The 15469-nt window shown below is 36.7% G+C and overlaps 1 protein-coding gene across 5 annotated transcripts in view; it reads right to left on the bottom strand.

Moving 5' to 3' along the window:
* Positions 1–15469, bottom strand: part of LOC150082988 (uncharacterized) — a 1785507-nt gene that overhangs the window by 1219347 nt on the left and 550691 nt on the right. For all 5 annotated transcript variants that reach the window (XM_090377722.1, XM_090377724.1, XM_090377725.1 and 2 more), the window contains one exon: positions 13150–13280. In XM_090377722.1, coding sequence (XP_090233848.1) covers positions 13150–13280 — 131 coding nt within the window. The remainder of the gene's footprint in view (positions 1–13149; positions 13281–15469) is intronic.

Raw genomic sequence — 15469 nt, 5'->3', positions numbered from 1 at the left:
AACATTTTCTCCATTTTTTCTAAAATTGGACTCCTTAAGCGAGTTAATTTTGCTGCTGTAACATTTGTACAATTCTGAGCAGACTGTTTTATTTTTTCTGATTGACTTAGTATGGTTGTTAAAGTTGATTGCACTAATCCTAAAGAATGTGCCACATCGGATTTTCTTTCGCTGCTTTCAACACGTCGTACGATATTTAGTTTAGTTTCCAAAGAAATTGCTTTTCTTGTCTTTGATTCTGACATTTTAACTAACAAAAATATTTTTCTATTAAAATTTACAAAACCTACATTATGTAATGCTATCAAAGAACCTACATCGATTATTGCAATGCTATCAAAGAACCTACATCGATTATTGCAATGCACCACACTGAAACAATGTCAATCATGTATTGCAATGCACCACACTGAAACACACCCTATGAAGTGTAAACAACAACTAAATTAGGCATGTGACGTGCAAAACTGTTATAACAGACACACCCACAGCTCGGGAGCACTCAGGAGTACATAACAAGTTGCCGTCAGTCACCAATCAGATGATTGTCAGGTGTTGGCCTTAAATTGGAATATTTTTTATGTTAAATGGGGCTTGAAATTGTGGACTTCGTCATATCGAAGCTTCATTATCAGAGGTAACGTTAACTGAGGTATGACTGTATTATATATGAGCAGCTGTTCGTGCGCCAATTTGCACTGTGAGCAAGATGAAAAACCTAGAATAGCTCCTGGGGTAAGGGCTCCATGAGTTATTCTGGCTCATGAGCAGAGGGGAACTAAACAAGTAATAAGTGAAAAACACAGTACACCATAATTTTCAGGGTATCACTATAACTAACTACTGGGTGTCATAAATGGATGAGGTTGTTTTCAGGTAACCCTAATATGACATGTTTTTTTGTTGTTGTTGTTCTTCCCTTTTTTTTTTTTTTTTTTATTATTATTATTTTTTTATTGCTGGAATGTTTGCCCAGGAGACTGGAATGTGTCATAACAGCCAAAGGGAACTAACATACATCTGAAGCAAGCGGCAGTGACACCATGTGATACCAACTTATGTCCAAATAGTTTTTGGATGGTAATGCATTTAATTAATATTGTTACACTAAGACTGACTGAATTTATGAATGACTGAAAATAGAATACAGGATTTTCTCTCCCCTAATTGTTGCTTTTATAGGATTTCAGGCTCATCAGCAATTTAGACCATATTGCACAATTGTGTATTATTCTAACATTGCTTCTACTGGAACAGGCAGCAGCCTGAAAAGCAAAGTGTTCGATATTACAAAGCCTGTTGGGAGTTATTATGAGACAAGCAGATACATGAGTTGTGTTAAAGTTACTAAAAACAAAAACAAGTGTATGTATACATGTATGTACGCAAATGTTAATAGCATAGTAAATAAATTTAATAAATTCGAAGTACTGGTTAAGTCATCAAATGCAGACAATTATAGAGATATCAGAGCCAAGATATCAATCACAAATAAGAGATAAGGAATTCTAATATCGGGAATACAGCATAGGCAAAAGGATAGAGAGCACAGTGGAGGAGGGGGAGTTATGCACTTAGTTAAGAAGTACATAAAATCTAAGGCACTGCATCCAATTGGCATGGGTGGTCAGGGCAATGCTCAGTCAGTTTTGTATGCCATAAGCACTGGCATACAAAAGAGTAGTCATTAGAGTAAAGGGTATAATAAAAAACTATACAAATAAATAAATATGGTGGATCAGTAAATCAGAATGTAATATAATGGGGGATTTTAAGTGTCCAGGTATTGACTAGAACTTATAGATTGGTCACTCACACAGTAGTAAAAATTTTGTGGATTTATTGTACGACAGTTTTCTACACTAGAATGGTAGAGAGGCAATGAGAGAAAGCATTTCTCTTAATCTGATTATCAGCAGTAACTATTAATGCATTAAGAATCTGCAAATAAAAGAACCACTTGGTGGTAGTTATCAAAGCAAATGGAAGTGGGATTTACTTAAAGATGTAACTACAATATAAAGGAATGGTTGAGTGGGAGAAGACAAAGAATGATAATCGATGGTTGAGTGGGAGAAGAAGACAAAGAATGATAATTGATGGGCATTTCTCTTCATAGGCTAATATTAGCGGAGTCCTCCCCCACAGTTCAGTGTTGGGCCCATTGTTGTTTTCTATATTTATCAACGATATTGATGAAGGCATATCAGGTCCAAGTTTTCAGAAGATACAAAAGTTGACAGGATGGTTAATGACAGTAATCAGGGTATGCTGTTGCAACAAGATTTAGATATATTAGGCAGATGGGCTGAGAAGTGGCAATTGAAGTTTAATATTAACAAATGTAAGGTATTGCAAATGGGTAGCAGTAACCTCAGAGTAATGTATTAACTGTGTGGTACTACACTTAGGATGGTAGAGAATGAAAAGGACCTGGGGATAACTGTGCAGTCAAATATCAAGTTTTCTGGGCAGTGCAGATAGTCTGCAAAGGTAGCCCATGGGGTTTTTTCAATGGTATATGATATACAGGAATTTTGCTAGCAGGGATAAGGAAGTGATTATCCTTGTAAAAGGCAATGGTCAGGCAACATTTTGAGTGCTGCATACAGGTCTGGAGGCCTCATTTTAGGATGGATGGAGAGTTGTAGGAACAAGCACAGAGAAGGGCAATGAGATTAGTGAGTGGAACAAGAGGGGGTGCTCTTACCAAGAAGGCTTCAGTTCTGCAAATTGCAGCATCTGGGGACTAGGCATCTAGTTTTAAAACAGTTTTTAAATTCTATGCAGTGAGACCAACTGATGATATTATCAACAGTAAATTCTAAATGGGAAGCATTCAGGAAGTAATCCGGCTTTTTATACTGACTAAGAGATACTGTTCAAGGCATAAATGGATGTCAGATGAACTGATGAGACTTATGGTAGAGAAGAGAAATACATAGGATGCATATAAATTATCAGGTGATACAGAACTATGAAAGAGAAAGAAGATTATGACAAATCTCTGGAAGAATGAAAACAAAAGTACTGAAGTCCATTTTTCTTTTAAACACTACAAGGAAGAAAGAAAGAATGAATTAAATTTGTTCACTAAATATGAATGATTAACTGCTGACGATCCTGCTCAGGTTGCTGAATAGATATTTTGCTTCTATATTCGCACATGAGGAATTTTTTAGAGATAGTGATGCCATATCAAAATTTAACAGGAAACTAAATGAATTTGTGATAATTGAGAGGAAAATTGAAAGTAAATTGTTTAAGTTACATGTATAAAAGGCCTCTGGAGTGTATGAGAACAATCCAATTATATTAAGGGAGGCAGAAAAAGAGGTGAACAAACTTTTAGCCATAATCATGAGAGCATCCTTGGATTCAGAAAAGAGAGGGGGGGTCTCTAGAGACTGCAGATGTGAAAAAGGTTGATGACGTTGTAGAGCGGATATCATCTTTTAAGGGCACAAAAGGTGATATAGTTGTACACGTTGGCACTAATGATATTAAGAGTAGGAGACCGGCGGAATTACTTAACAAGTACACGTCACTGTTGAAAAAAAGCTGTGAATTAGGGTTGAATTTGAAAGTGTCTGCAATTCTGACCAGACACGATAGGAGGGAGTATATGATGAGAGCCCTGTCGATCAATTCGGCCCTGGAAAGATTGTGCAAGGCTCAAGGGCTAGAATTTTTTTCAGCCTGGTCTGTACTTGTTAACAGGAGAGACTGCTTCTACAGGGATGGGATACACTTAAATAGAAAGGGTGCAAGAATGTTTGCTGATGCTATCGAGGCAGTGTTAGGTGGGTTGGAAAACTGCTAGATTGGGGGGATACAAGGACTAATAGATTAAGAGTAGCCACTGGCAGAGGTGAAAGTGATTCTTGCACTGCTTCTATTGGAATGAGCCGCAGCCTGGAAAATAAGATGTAGGATATTTCAGAGACTGCTGGGAATCATTGGGGTACAAATAAACACATAGGTTGTGTTAGGGTAGCTAAGAAAAAGAACAAGTGCATGTATACTTGCATGAACACCAAGCTAGGAGTTTAGTAAATAAATTTGATGAATTTGAGGTATTGCTCAAAACATCAAAGGCAGATATTGTGGAGATTTCAGAGACGTGGTGTCACACAGATATAAGGAATTCAGAACTGGAATTTGGGGAGTACAATGTCTACAGAAAGAATAGACAGGATAGGAAGGGAGGAGGGGTTATGCTATTAGTTAAGAAATACATAAAATCCAAGGAAGTGAAGCCAGTCGACATGGCTGGACAGTGCAGTGTCGAGTCAGTTTGGTGTGACATAAGCATTGGGAGATCAAAATTGAGAGTAGGAGTGTGCTATAGGCCTAATGACTCCGATGAGAATAATAAGGAACTGTACGGGAAATAGAGTGGGCCAGTAAATCAGAGAGTCTTATAATGGGGGATTTTAATATCCCAGATACTGACTGGAATTTGGGGGCTGGTCACTCACACACTAGCAAGGCTTTTGTGGATTTATTGGATGATTGTTTTCTACATCAACATGTTCGGGAGGCAACTAGAGGGAGTAATACTCTTGATTTGATTATCAGTAGTGATGGTTCATGCATTAAGAATCTGCAGGTAAATGAACCACCAGGTGACAGTGATGACAGTGTGCTGAAGTGGGATTTACTCAAAGAGGTAACTACCATTAGGGATAAAGGGAAGGGTTATTGCTTTCATAAAGGCAACTACGATGGACTGAGACAGTATTTAAATTCTATACAGTGGGACCAACTGATGATGTTGCCAACAGCCAATTCAAAATGGGAAGCATTCAAAGAACTTATCTTGGAAGCTACTAGGCTTTACATACCAACTAAGAAATATTGTTCAAGGTTTAGGCCTAAGTGGATGTCAGATGAACTAATGAGACATATGGCAGAGAAGAAAAATGCATGGGATACATACAAATTAACACGTGACACAGAAGCCTATGATTAGATACCAGTTGATCTTTCGCCAAGTTACAAAGGAGGTTAGGCAGGCGAAATCAGATTACGAGAAACCTTTGGCAAGGGATGCAAAGAAAAACAGCACCCTTTACTTATGTAAACTCTAGAAGGAAGGCAATGAATCAGATTGGTCCACTTGATGGGTCAATGGGTCAACTGGGTCAACTGTTGATGATCCTGCTCAGGTAGCTAACACTCTGAATGAATATTTTGCATCGACATTCACACATGAGGAGTTATTCAGCGAGGGGAATGCCAGAGATGTATTCAACTCTGGCAGTAAGCTAGAGAATCTTGTAATAACTGAGAGTAAAGTGGAGGAGAAATTGTTGAAGATAAATACAAGAAAGGCACCTGGGGGTGGATGGGATCTATCCAGTTATATAAAAAGAGGCAGCAAAGGAAGTAAGCAAACCCTTAGCCATAATTATAAGAGCTTCCTTGGACTCAGGGGAAGAACCCATGAACTGGAGATGTGCAAATGTGACCCCAATTCACAAAGGAGGATCAAAGGGTGACACAAGTAATTATAGACCTGTTAGTTTAACTTCTGTTCCTGGAAAATTAATGGAGGCACTGGTTAAAGAAGCACTGCAGGATCATCTAGACAAGACTTCAGTTATAGCTCAGACACAGCATGGTTTTGTTAAGGGGAAGTCTTGCCTGACCAATTTGATTGGATACTATGATGCAGTCACAAAAGAACTGGATGCAGGGAATAACTTTGATATTATATACTTGGATCTTAGAAAGGCTTTTGATACTGTTGCACATGGAAGACTGCTGCACAAATTGGAGCAGTGTGGCATTGGAGGCAAATTGCTGCTATGGATAAAGGGATGTTTGAGGGGGAGAAGACAGAGAGTGGTAATCAATGGACACTGCACATCGTGGACTAATGTTATTAGTGGAGTCCCTCAGGGTTCAGTATTGGGTCCATTATTGTTTTCTGTATTTATAAATGATATTGATGATGGTATATCCAGCTTAATGTCCAAGTTTGCAGACGATACGAAGGTTGGCAGGGTTGTCAAGGACACTACTGACACTATGCTACTGCAACAGGATCTGGAAAGGTTGAGTAGATGGGCTTCGAGGTGGCAAATGAAGTTTAACATTGACAAATGTAAAGTACTACATATGGGAAACAGCAACCCCAGAGCAACGTATCAACTCTGTGGTACTACACTGACAGTGGTAGAGAATGAAAGGGACCTGGGGGTGGTTGTGCAGGCAGATATGAAGTTTTCTGAGCAGTGCAGATGGGCTGCAAGAGTAGCTCATGGTGTACTGTCGATGATATATAGGAATTTTTCTAGCAGGGATAAGGAGGTGATTATTCCCTTGTATAAGGCAATGGTCAGGCCACACCTAGAGTACTGTATACAGGTCTGGAGGCCTCATTTCAAGAAGGATGTAGAGATGCTGGAACGAGTACAGAGAAGGGCAACAAGATTAGTGAATGGAACAAAGGTGTGCTCTTACGAAGAAAGGCTTAAGTTTTGCAAATTACAGTGTCTGGTTACTAGGCACCAGCGAGGTGATCTGATAGAGGTGTATAAAGCCTTGAATGGTTTGAGCATGCTCAATGCTGATGGGATTCTTCCTCTTGCTCAGAATAATCACCTGAGAGGGCATAAATTCAAATTGAGAAAAGACAGATGTAGGATAGACGTGAGGAAATTTGCCTTTAGCCAGCGGGTGGTTGTTGGTGGAATAGACTTCCATCCCTTGTCGTGGAAGTTGATAGCCTAAATAAGTTTAAGGCTCAGTTGGACAGGTATTTTGAACGAACAGAGGGGTGAAGTGAAGTGGTTATTTTTATTTATTTATTTATTATTATTATTATTATTTATTATTTTTTTTTTTTGGCTGATGCTGCATAAGCTTCCTTTCTTGCATCAAATGCCTCTACTATGCTAATGCTAATGCTAAATGTATACCCAATTCACAAATGGGGGATCAAAGGGTCACATAAGTAATTTCAGACCTGTTAGCTTGACTCCTGTTCAAGGTAGCGACTGGTTACAGAAGTAATGCAGGACCATCTAAATAGGAATGCAGTCATAATGTAGTTACAGCATGGATTTGTTAAGGAGCCATCTTGTCTGACCAATTTGATTGAATAATATGATGCTGTAACAAAGGAACTATATTCAAAGAATAATATTGATGTCATATACAGTACTTACATTTCATTAAAGCTTTTGACACCATTCCACATAACAGACTGCTATATAAATTTGGACATTGTGGCATTAGAGGCAAGCTACTGCTATGGATAAAGGGAGATAGCTGAGTGAAAGAAGAAGAAAGAGTGGTTACCAATTGGTACTGCTCTTCTTGGACCACTGTTTTTAGTGGAGTTGTCAGTGCTAGGCAAATTGTTGTTTTCCAAATTTAATAATGATACTGATAAATGCATATCAACCGTAATATCTAAGTTTGCAGATCACACAAAGTTTTGCAGAGTGGTTAATGACAGTAATTAGAGTATGCTATTGCAACAAGATCTTTAAAAATTTGGCAGATGGGCTGAGAAGTCACAATTAAAGTTCAACATTGTGAAATTATGAATTATGCAAGGTAATTCATACAGATAGCAGTAATCCCAGGATAACATATCAACTCTGTGGTGCAACACTCAGGATAGTAGAGAATGAAAAAGACCAGAGATAATTGTGCAGTCATATAAAAAGTTCTCTGAGCAGTGCAGATGAGATGTTAGACAGTTCATGGGTGTTTTGTCAATGATATACAGGAATTTTTCTAGAGGGATGATTATCCCATTGCACAAGGCAATAAGCCACATCTTGAATACTGCATACTAGTCTGTGCCTCCGTAGCCAGGTGGGAAGGAGCAGCTAGTGCGTAGCACGCGCTTCTTGATTAGACCAGGGTTCAAACCCCTCACTACCAAATACGGAGGCTGCAGAAAGGTCAGGGAATGACCACCGCATATCCCTGAGCAATATGGCCTTAGTTGCTAATACTCTTAAAAACCAAATAACAAACAACAACAAACAGCACACTAGTCTAGAGGCCTCATTTTAGAAAGGATAAGGAGCTGTTGGAATTGGTGTAGAGAAGAGCAACAAGATCAGCAAGGTGAACAAATGGTGCTCTTGCCAGGAAAGTCTTTGATTTTGCAAATTGCTGCATCTAAAACTAGGCACCATAAAAAAATTCTGATTAAAGTGTTTTGAATGGATTGAGTAAGCTTAGTGCTGATGGTATCCTTTCTCCTACAAACATGAGGAGGCATAAATTCAAATTCAATCACAAAGGTTTCAGAATAGACATGCGAAAATTTTCCTTCTGCCAGAGTGCAGGTGGGACCAAAGATTGGACCAAACTTCCATCTGGTGTTGTGAAAATGGGTAGTTTGAATAAATTCAAGATAAAACTAGACAAACTGTTAGAGGGGATTGACAGGTGATATTGGAAGTGGTACTGTTTTTTTTTGGCTGATGCTGTATATAGGTTTGCTTTCTTACATCATTTACCACTAATATTATGTTCCCAGACACTACAGTACATATGAACTTGACAATCTGTGTAAAGCACAAGAATAGTTTAATAAAGATTTCTTTAAGCAGCTTGATCAGACAAGCAAATAGGATTATTTAGGTGTGGGTGACATTATTTTTGATCTATATTAATCAAAGATCCACGTGGACATGAAAGGATATGAAAACAGAGAAATTGACAGCAGGCATGACCTCAAATGAAACAGATTATTATGAGATAATGATTCATGTGAAAATTACAAAGATATAAGTAACAAATTAACTTATGGGATGAAACAAGTGAAAGCTAACTATTAGAAATCACTGTAAAGGAGAATTAAGAATGGGAACAGAGTTCTGCTCATATACAAATATAATAAAATAAAGGTAAATCAGATAGGCCCTTACAAGATTAAATTGGAGGAATCATACTTACAAGATTAATGAGGTGGAATCATATTTAATCCAGTTGAAGTACCCAGTTGACGTCTAGGTACTTTGTAATGGCTTTTATATAAAAGTTTGAACTAGGAAGAAATAGTGAAGGGACGTATCTTGCCATAAAATAAAATAAGCAATATAATGATCTGATGCTGTATAATAGAGAAGCATCTATTAAAAAAGCTACCGAGACTGAGAGAGAGAGAGAGAGAGAGAGGGGGGGGGATTGCACAATATATATCTATTTATATTACACAAAAAAAGGTGGCAAGTGAGTTTCACACCATTTGTAATATTTATGTGATTACAATTAGTCTCTAGGATGATCCCCTTGGAAAACTGGAAAAGCAATAATGTTTCCTTGATTCATAAAGGAGACCTAAACAGAAATTTGGAAAAACAAGAAACTAGGAACAATGAAATTACTGAAGCAATTTTGTAGGGAACTGCTTCAGTAACATTAAATTTAAAAAAAATAAATAATGAGGAGAAAAAAAAAACAAATAGAAGTGCAAATACAGCACTTACAGGAATAGAAGAAACTGCTTTTAGGTTCCCCCAACTGACAAAATACAATTGATAATTTACCAGCTACTTTCTTCAACTGTCTTGAAATAAATGCAAAAAAAACTCATTTCAGAAAATAAAAACACATTTGGATACATTTTATCCAGAATATCGAGTCTTAGTCATAATCTCTTGCCACATTATTAGTATTAGTATTTTAATGGCAAAATGATGCAAGAAAGTGGACTTATTCTGCACCTGCCAAAGAAACAAGGGGGGAGGGGATGAATCATACAATCATCTGTTCTATAACACACTTCTACTCTCATCTTTGTTTTCCCAGTGCTTATGTCACACCATACTGATTCAATATAGTTATTCACTAGATATGCCTATATTGAATCTATGTGTTTTGCTATTAGATGCATTACTCCTCCTCCTGTCCTCTCCTTCCATCAACTCTATACTTCCTATACACATGTTTACCACATTCTATTCTGCATCTGGTATATCAGAATGACATCATTTCTTGACTTAACCAGTACCTCCAATGCTCCTAGCATTAATGAACAAACATGTGAGGATCTGCCTTTTTATGTTTGTTGTGATTCTAACACATTCCAATGTAGTTACTTACTGCAGTAATTTCTGCAGGAATTTATTTCCTGTTTTTAACTTCCTGCTCGTTTAAAATACCACTGCTACTGGTACATTTTTCCAGAATCATAAGCCTGTTTCCTCTTCTGAGGCATTACATAACAAATGACATACTTGTGGCGCCTCCGTAGCCAGGTGGGAAGGAGCAGCAGTGCGTAGCACACGCTTCTTGATTAGACCGGGGTTCGAGCCCATCACCACCAAATACGGAGGATGCGGAAAGGTCAAGGAATGACCACTGCATATCCCGGAGCAATATGGCCTTAGTTGCTAATGCTCCTAAAAACCAAATAACAAACAAACAGACATACTTGTATATACCTCAAAGAGTTGTATGAAAGTATTACTTTGACCCATATCATCAGAAAAACATATACCATATTGCACCTGCCTTCTCCACTAACTAGCAGTTTCCTTGAATCCTTAAAAGTCTTCTCAGTAACACTGGCAAAGACCCTTGTGCTATTGCTGTTCAAATGTATTCTGTCTTTACAAAACATGTTCCTTCTACCTAAAAGTTTCAGCCATGATGAAAAATACCCCCTTCCAAGAGTCTTGCAGAGTCCAATTACATCTTGAGTTAGGCCACAAAACTTTCAGCATATAGTTCCTCAATCAAATCATACCTCAGCAGAACTGGAGACATATACATTCTGACCTAAATCACAGCATTTTTTCAGCATCCACAAATACATTACATTACCAAAAATATACAGTACCCTGGAATTTAAGAAATATGAAAAGTTCAATTAGACCACAGAGATTGACAAAAAGAGACCAGAGGACACTCAGAAGAGTGTATAGATTCCAACAGCTCTCATCAAATACTCTCAATCCAGGAGTTCAGGAGAGTCACAGAAACTGATATTAATACAAGGCTGATATTTAGGGAGCTGCTTAGAACTGAAATTTATGGAAGAGCTGCAGCCCGCAAAATGCATAGAATCAACTTGTCTGGTACATAACTCATCATAATTGGTTCCTGGAATACTGGGCAAAGAATCCTAGTGAATGGTGTTATATACTGTCACCATATTGAGCTGTTTCTTCTGGTTTCAGTTTAGACCATTGGTCTTTGATCCTGGTACAATGAATATCAATGCGGAACAACATTGATATTCTAGACAGTAATACAAGGAGTGACTGCCTTCTTTCAACATGACAATATATCGTGTCATGTTGAACAGTCTCTAGTGATCTGGTTTGAAGCCATGCATATGCAAAAATTTCATTGGCTTGCTCAGAGCCATGACCTTAATGCCACTGACTTAGAATCGAGGCCTATCTCAGGCCTAGGCAAACTAGGAATGTGCCTAGAGCCCATAAATCACAATGGACACAGCCAAAATTGTAATGAGTGGCACTGTAGGAGCTACAGTGGGGTCTCGAAGGAGTGTTGACAATGTAATTGTCAACATTTTAGCAACTACGATGTCGAGTGATATGATAAAAGTATCATGTCTAGGTCTTATTTCTCACTTCCTTGCAACCCCTCGAACTTCTCCTGTGACTCCCAATGGGGTGGGGAATTACGAGTTGGGAACCTCTGTTTTACATAGATGGTATATTTTCGTTTTTGCCATTTTCTGTAGTGAAATTTTATATTTTATTTGTGTCTTAATTTTGATTTTGTTTTGTAGAATATTAGTTATTTCAACTAATTTGAACAAACAGCCACCTCATCTTAGAGCAGAATAGTATAATATCAGTAATTTAAAAAGCAGTTTCAAGAAAGAATTATTGACAAGATGACTTTCTGAATGCTCTATTGGCACCATGAATTCACAAAACAGCACCAAAACCTATCCATTTATCATTATTAATCCAAAAAAAAAATTAAATGTCATTTCATAATAAATATTTTTACAGGGGGCCCCAAAAATACTTTTGCCTAGGGCCTGCATATAATCAAGTTAGGCCCTGCTTAGAACCAGACCAATACACTTGCAAGCAGTAGCTGAATTGACCACTGTGATGAATTAGGAATGGATAAAAATATCACCCTCCTGTTATCAAAATTTAGTTCAGAATTGACCGATGAGAATGTGTATAATTAAGGGCAAATGTAAGTTGAAATGTTATTAAATATTGTATTAATAAAAGATTTTTAGAAATAGGTATCGAGTTACTTTTGGCAATATAATGTATATACCTTACATGCCTTATTTAATGAGGAATTTATGTACCATTAATTGATAAATATAATTTAAGAATATATATACAGCAGACTCTCAATTAACTGGGAAGCGGATTAACTGGGACACTTCAAGACTCCAAATTAAAAAAAAAAAAAAAAAAAAAAACAGAAATAAAAAAATTCAAGTAATAACTAGAATAAGTATAAACAGATATTTTGCATGTCATAAATAAACAACAAGCAGCATTATAAGTCATCAGGGGGAGATTAGTGTACCTATTATTTTGCAATCCCGGCTGTCTTCACACCCGCCACTCAAAAAAAAGAAAGAAAAAAAAAAGAGACCAAATGTTTAGTTTGTTTTATTGCGTCGTGTCGATTTGTTATGTTCTGTTGCAGCGTAAAAGGTCAAATTTTGTTTCATTATTTATGTCAGGAATGTTCGAATTTTTTTTATAGCAATTTTTTTTTTTTTTTTTTTTGCTTAGAAATCGCAAAAATGATGGGTAAACGCAAAAGATTTGCGTTTTCAGTTAAATATAAACTTGAAATTATTCAAAAGTTTGAAAATGGTGCATCTGTTAGATCTTTAAGGAATCGTTATAATAAGGATGTATCAAAATGGCCAAACATTAACAAGTATCGTGCGGAATTCAAATTTGTCGATAATAATATAGTAGCAATACGTTATTAGTCATTCTCGAGTTACGTAAAACTCAAAGAAGTAAGAAGTCCTGGAACGTTACTTATGTCGAGGACGTTTGTATTTTTGGATTAACCGGGAAATCGATTATCCAGGATTTGTTTTTTATCATCTGTCCCGGAAAATCGAGAGTCTACTATATATATTCTAACATAATATACATATCTATTATTACATTGAGTTAATATTAATAAAAATGATAAATTTACCCTGAAGAGTTGTAAGTACGCATCTTGAGACCATAACAGCTTCATCAATAAACTTTAATATAATACTCTGGTTTCCTAAAGCATGTGTAAGTTTCTCCAGTTCTGGATGAAGCCAGCTACTCATATCTCCCCTGTGGGGGTAGAATATATATATATGATATAACATATAAAAAATCTGCAAGCTATCTCTAATTTCTGTAACAGAATTACATAATACATGGTTATTAATTAATAAAATAATACAAGTATAATGGATAAATCTAAGGGGTAGAAGCCTCAAGCTATGAGAGCTATAAAAAGTAAATGTCGGGCATGGCCTCTTTCTGTACATAGCTTTGAGCAAACTACTTAGCTACTTTGTTAGTTATTGCATTTATCTCATATTCTGAAGGCACTTTTCCACAAGTTGCCTTGATATTGCATTACTGCTCATAAATAAAAAGCACTTCTTCAATGGAGAATTATACTGCTATTTATTTAGAATTTGCACAATGCTTTTTATTTATAATGGTGCAATAACAAGCAACTTGTGGTGAAGTGCCTCCACAATAATGGATCAACGTACTAAGTAGCAACCTAGTTTGCTTAAATTATGTACATAAAGAAGCTATGCCTGACATGTACAGTGACTTTCTTTCACAGCTTGAAGTTTTTATCCTTGACAAATATGATAACTTCATTTACTGCACCATCTTGCATCTCACATATTGTGGATATATCTCATCACTGGGTTGTTCAAGTGTTTACAGTGCCTAATTACCAACTGAGGAAACACAAGTCAGGATCAAATCGTACTTTGGGGTTGTGGCATACACTTTAAATAAAAAACGGTATACTTAACTATTAGAGACTGTTTTTTATTTAGAGTAGAACAATACCAAGTCAACTTGTGGAGTGCCTCCACAATACAAGATCAATGCACTGAGTTGCAAGTCCCAGATATGTACAGTGAATTTTAATAACATAATATAATTTTGCTGGGAGATAAATTATATCAGCCTAAATAAGATAGAATAGTAATGATAATCAAATGAAATAGTAGTGTTATATATTAAAATGAAATACTTAAATGCCTCATGGATGCTCCTAAACAATTAACTGAAACAAAATTATACATATGCAATAATAATGCTATAAATCCAATTTACTTGCTTTGTGCATCAATAAACTGAATCATCAGTGATAGTACTCAAAAGCATACTGATATCTTGCATTCAGTATGCAATACTGAATGCAAGATGCATCAGCCACATGGTACAAGGAAGCATGAGGCTTATGCTGCAGCAGGCAAAAAAAAAAAAAAAAAAAAAAAATTCCCGAGTTACCCCCTGTGTGTATGAGAGAGAGAGAGAAGTAGAAAGGCATTATCAAGAAAGAGAAGAATGATGATATCCAGCTCAGGACCCTGGGTTTTCCAAGCCCATACTCACCAGATGTGAGCCCGGCCTCAAAAACACAATTATCAATGGGCAAAGGATTTATAGTATTATTAATTGAATTTAACAATTTGTTTCAATTAAGTATTCAGGAGTTCCCATAATGAATATAATTATTTCATTCTAACTTATCACTACTATTCATTTCTTTGGATTGCCTTACCATTCATCAATGCCACTGATGTTTTCTTGTATCATATGCCACTACTAATGCTATTCTATCCCATTTATATTGTTATCATTATTATCTTGCAAAGTCTGCTCACATTTTTCTGACTTACACAGATAATTATCTTGAAACAAAATTATATTATTTTGTTGATGCAATACATTTCCATATTTCTTTGAGATGAAAATTAATGAAAATGGTAACTCTATTGTTAGGAAGACAAGGAATATACTATGCAAGAAGGATAGGTGGAACAGGACCAGGGTATGTCTGCCAGGGGTAAAATTTTATGATGTTGTAGAGCAGATATCATCTTTTAAGGGCACAAGAAGTGATATTGTTGTACATGTTGGAACTAAGAAGATTAAGAGTAAGAGATCTGCAGATTTACTCAACAAGTATAGGTTAATGTGGAAAAACAGTCGCGAGTTAGGTTTGAATGTGAAAGTGTCTGCAATTCTGCCAGACATGATAGGAGGGAGTATATGATGAGAGCCTTGTAGATCAATTCGGCCCTGGAGAGATTGTGAAAGGCTCAAGGGGTAGAATTTTTTTCAGCCTGGTCTGTGCTTATTGACAGGAGAGACTGCTTCTACAGGGATGGGGTACACTTAAATTGAAATGGTGCAAGAATATTTGCTGATGCTATTGAAGCAGTGTTAGGTGGTTCAGAAAACTGCTAGCTGGGGGAGATACACAGATTAAAGGTTAACAG

Source organism: Mastigoproctus giganteus, chromosome 7, assembly GCF_048544385.1.
Source record: "Mastigoproctus giganteus isolate SK-2022 chromosome 7, ASM4854438v1, whole genome shotgun sequence".
Taxonomy (NCBI): domain Eukaryota; kingdom Metazoa; phylum Arthropoda; class Arachnida; order Uropygi; family Thelyphonidae; genus Mastigoproctus; species Mastigoproctus giganteus.
Note: the sequence above shows the minus strand (reverse complement) of the source record. Positions and strands in the feature narration are given on the sequence as shown.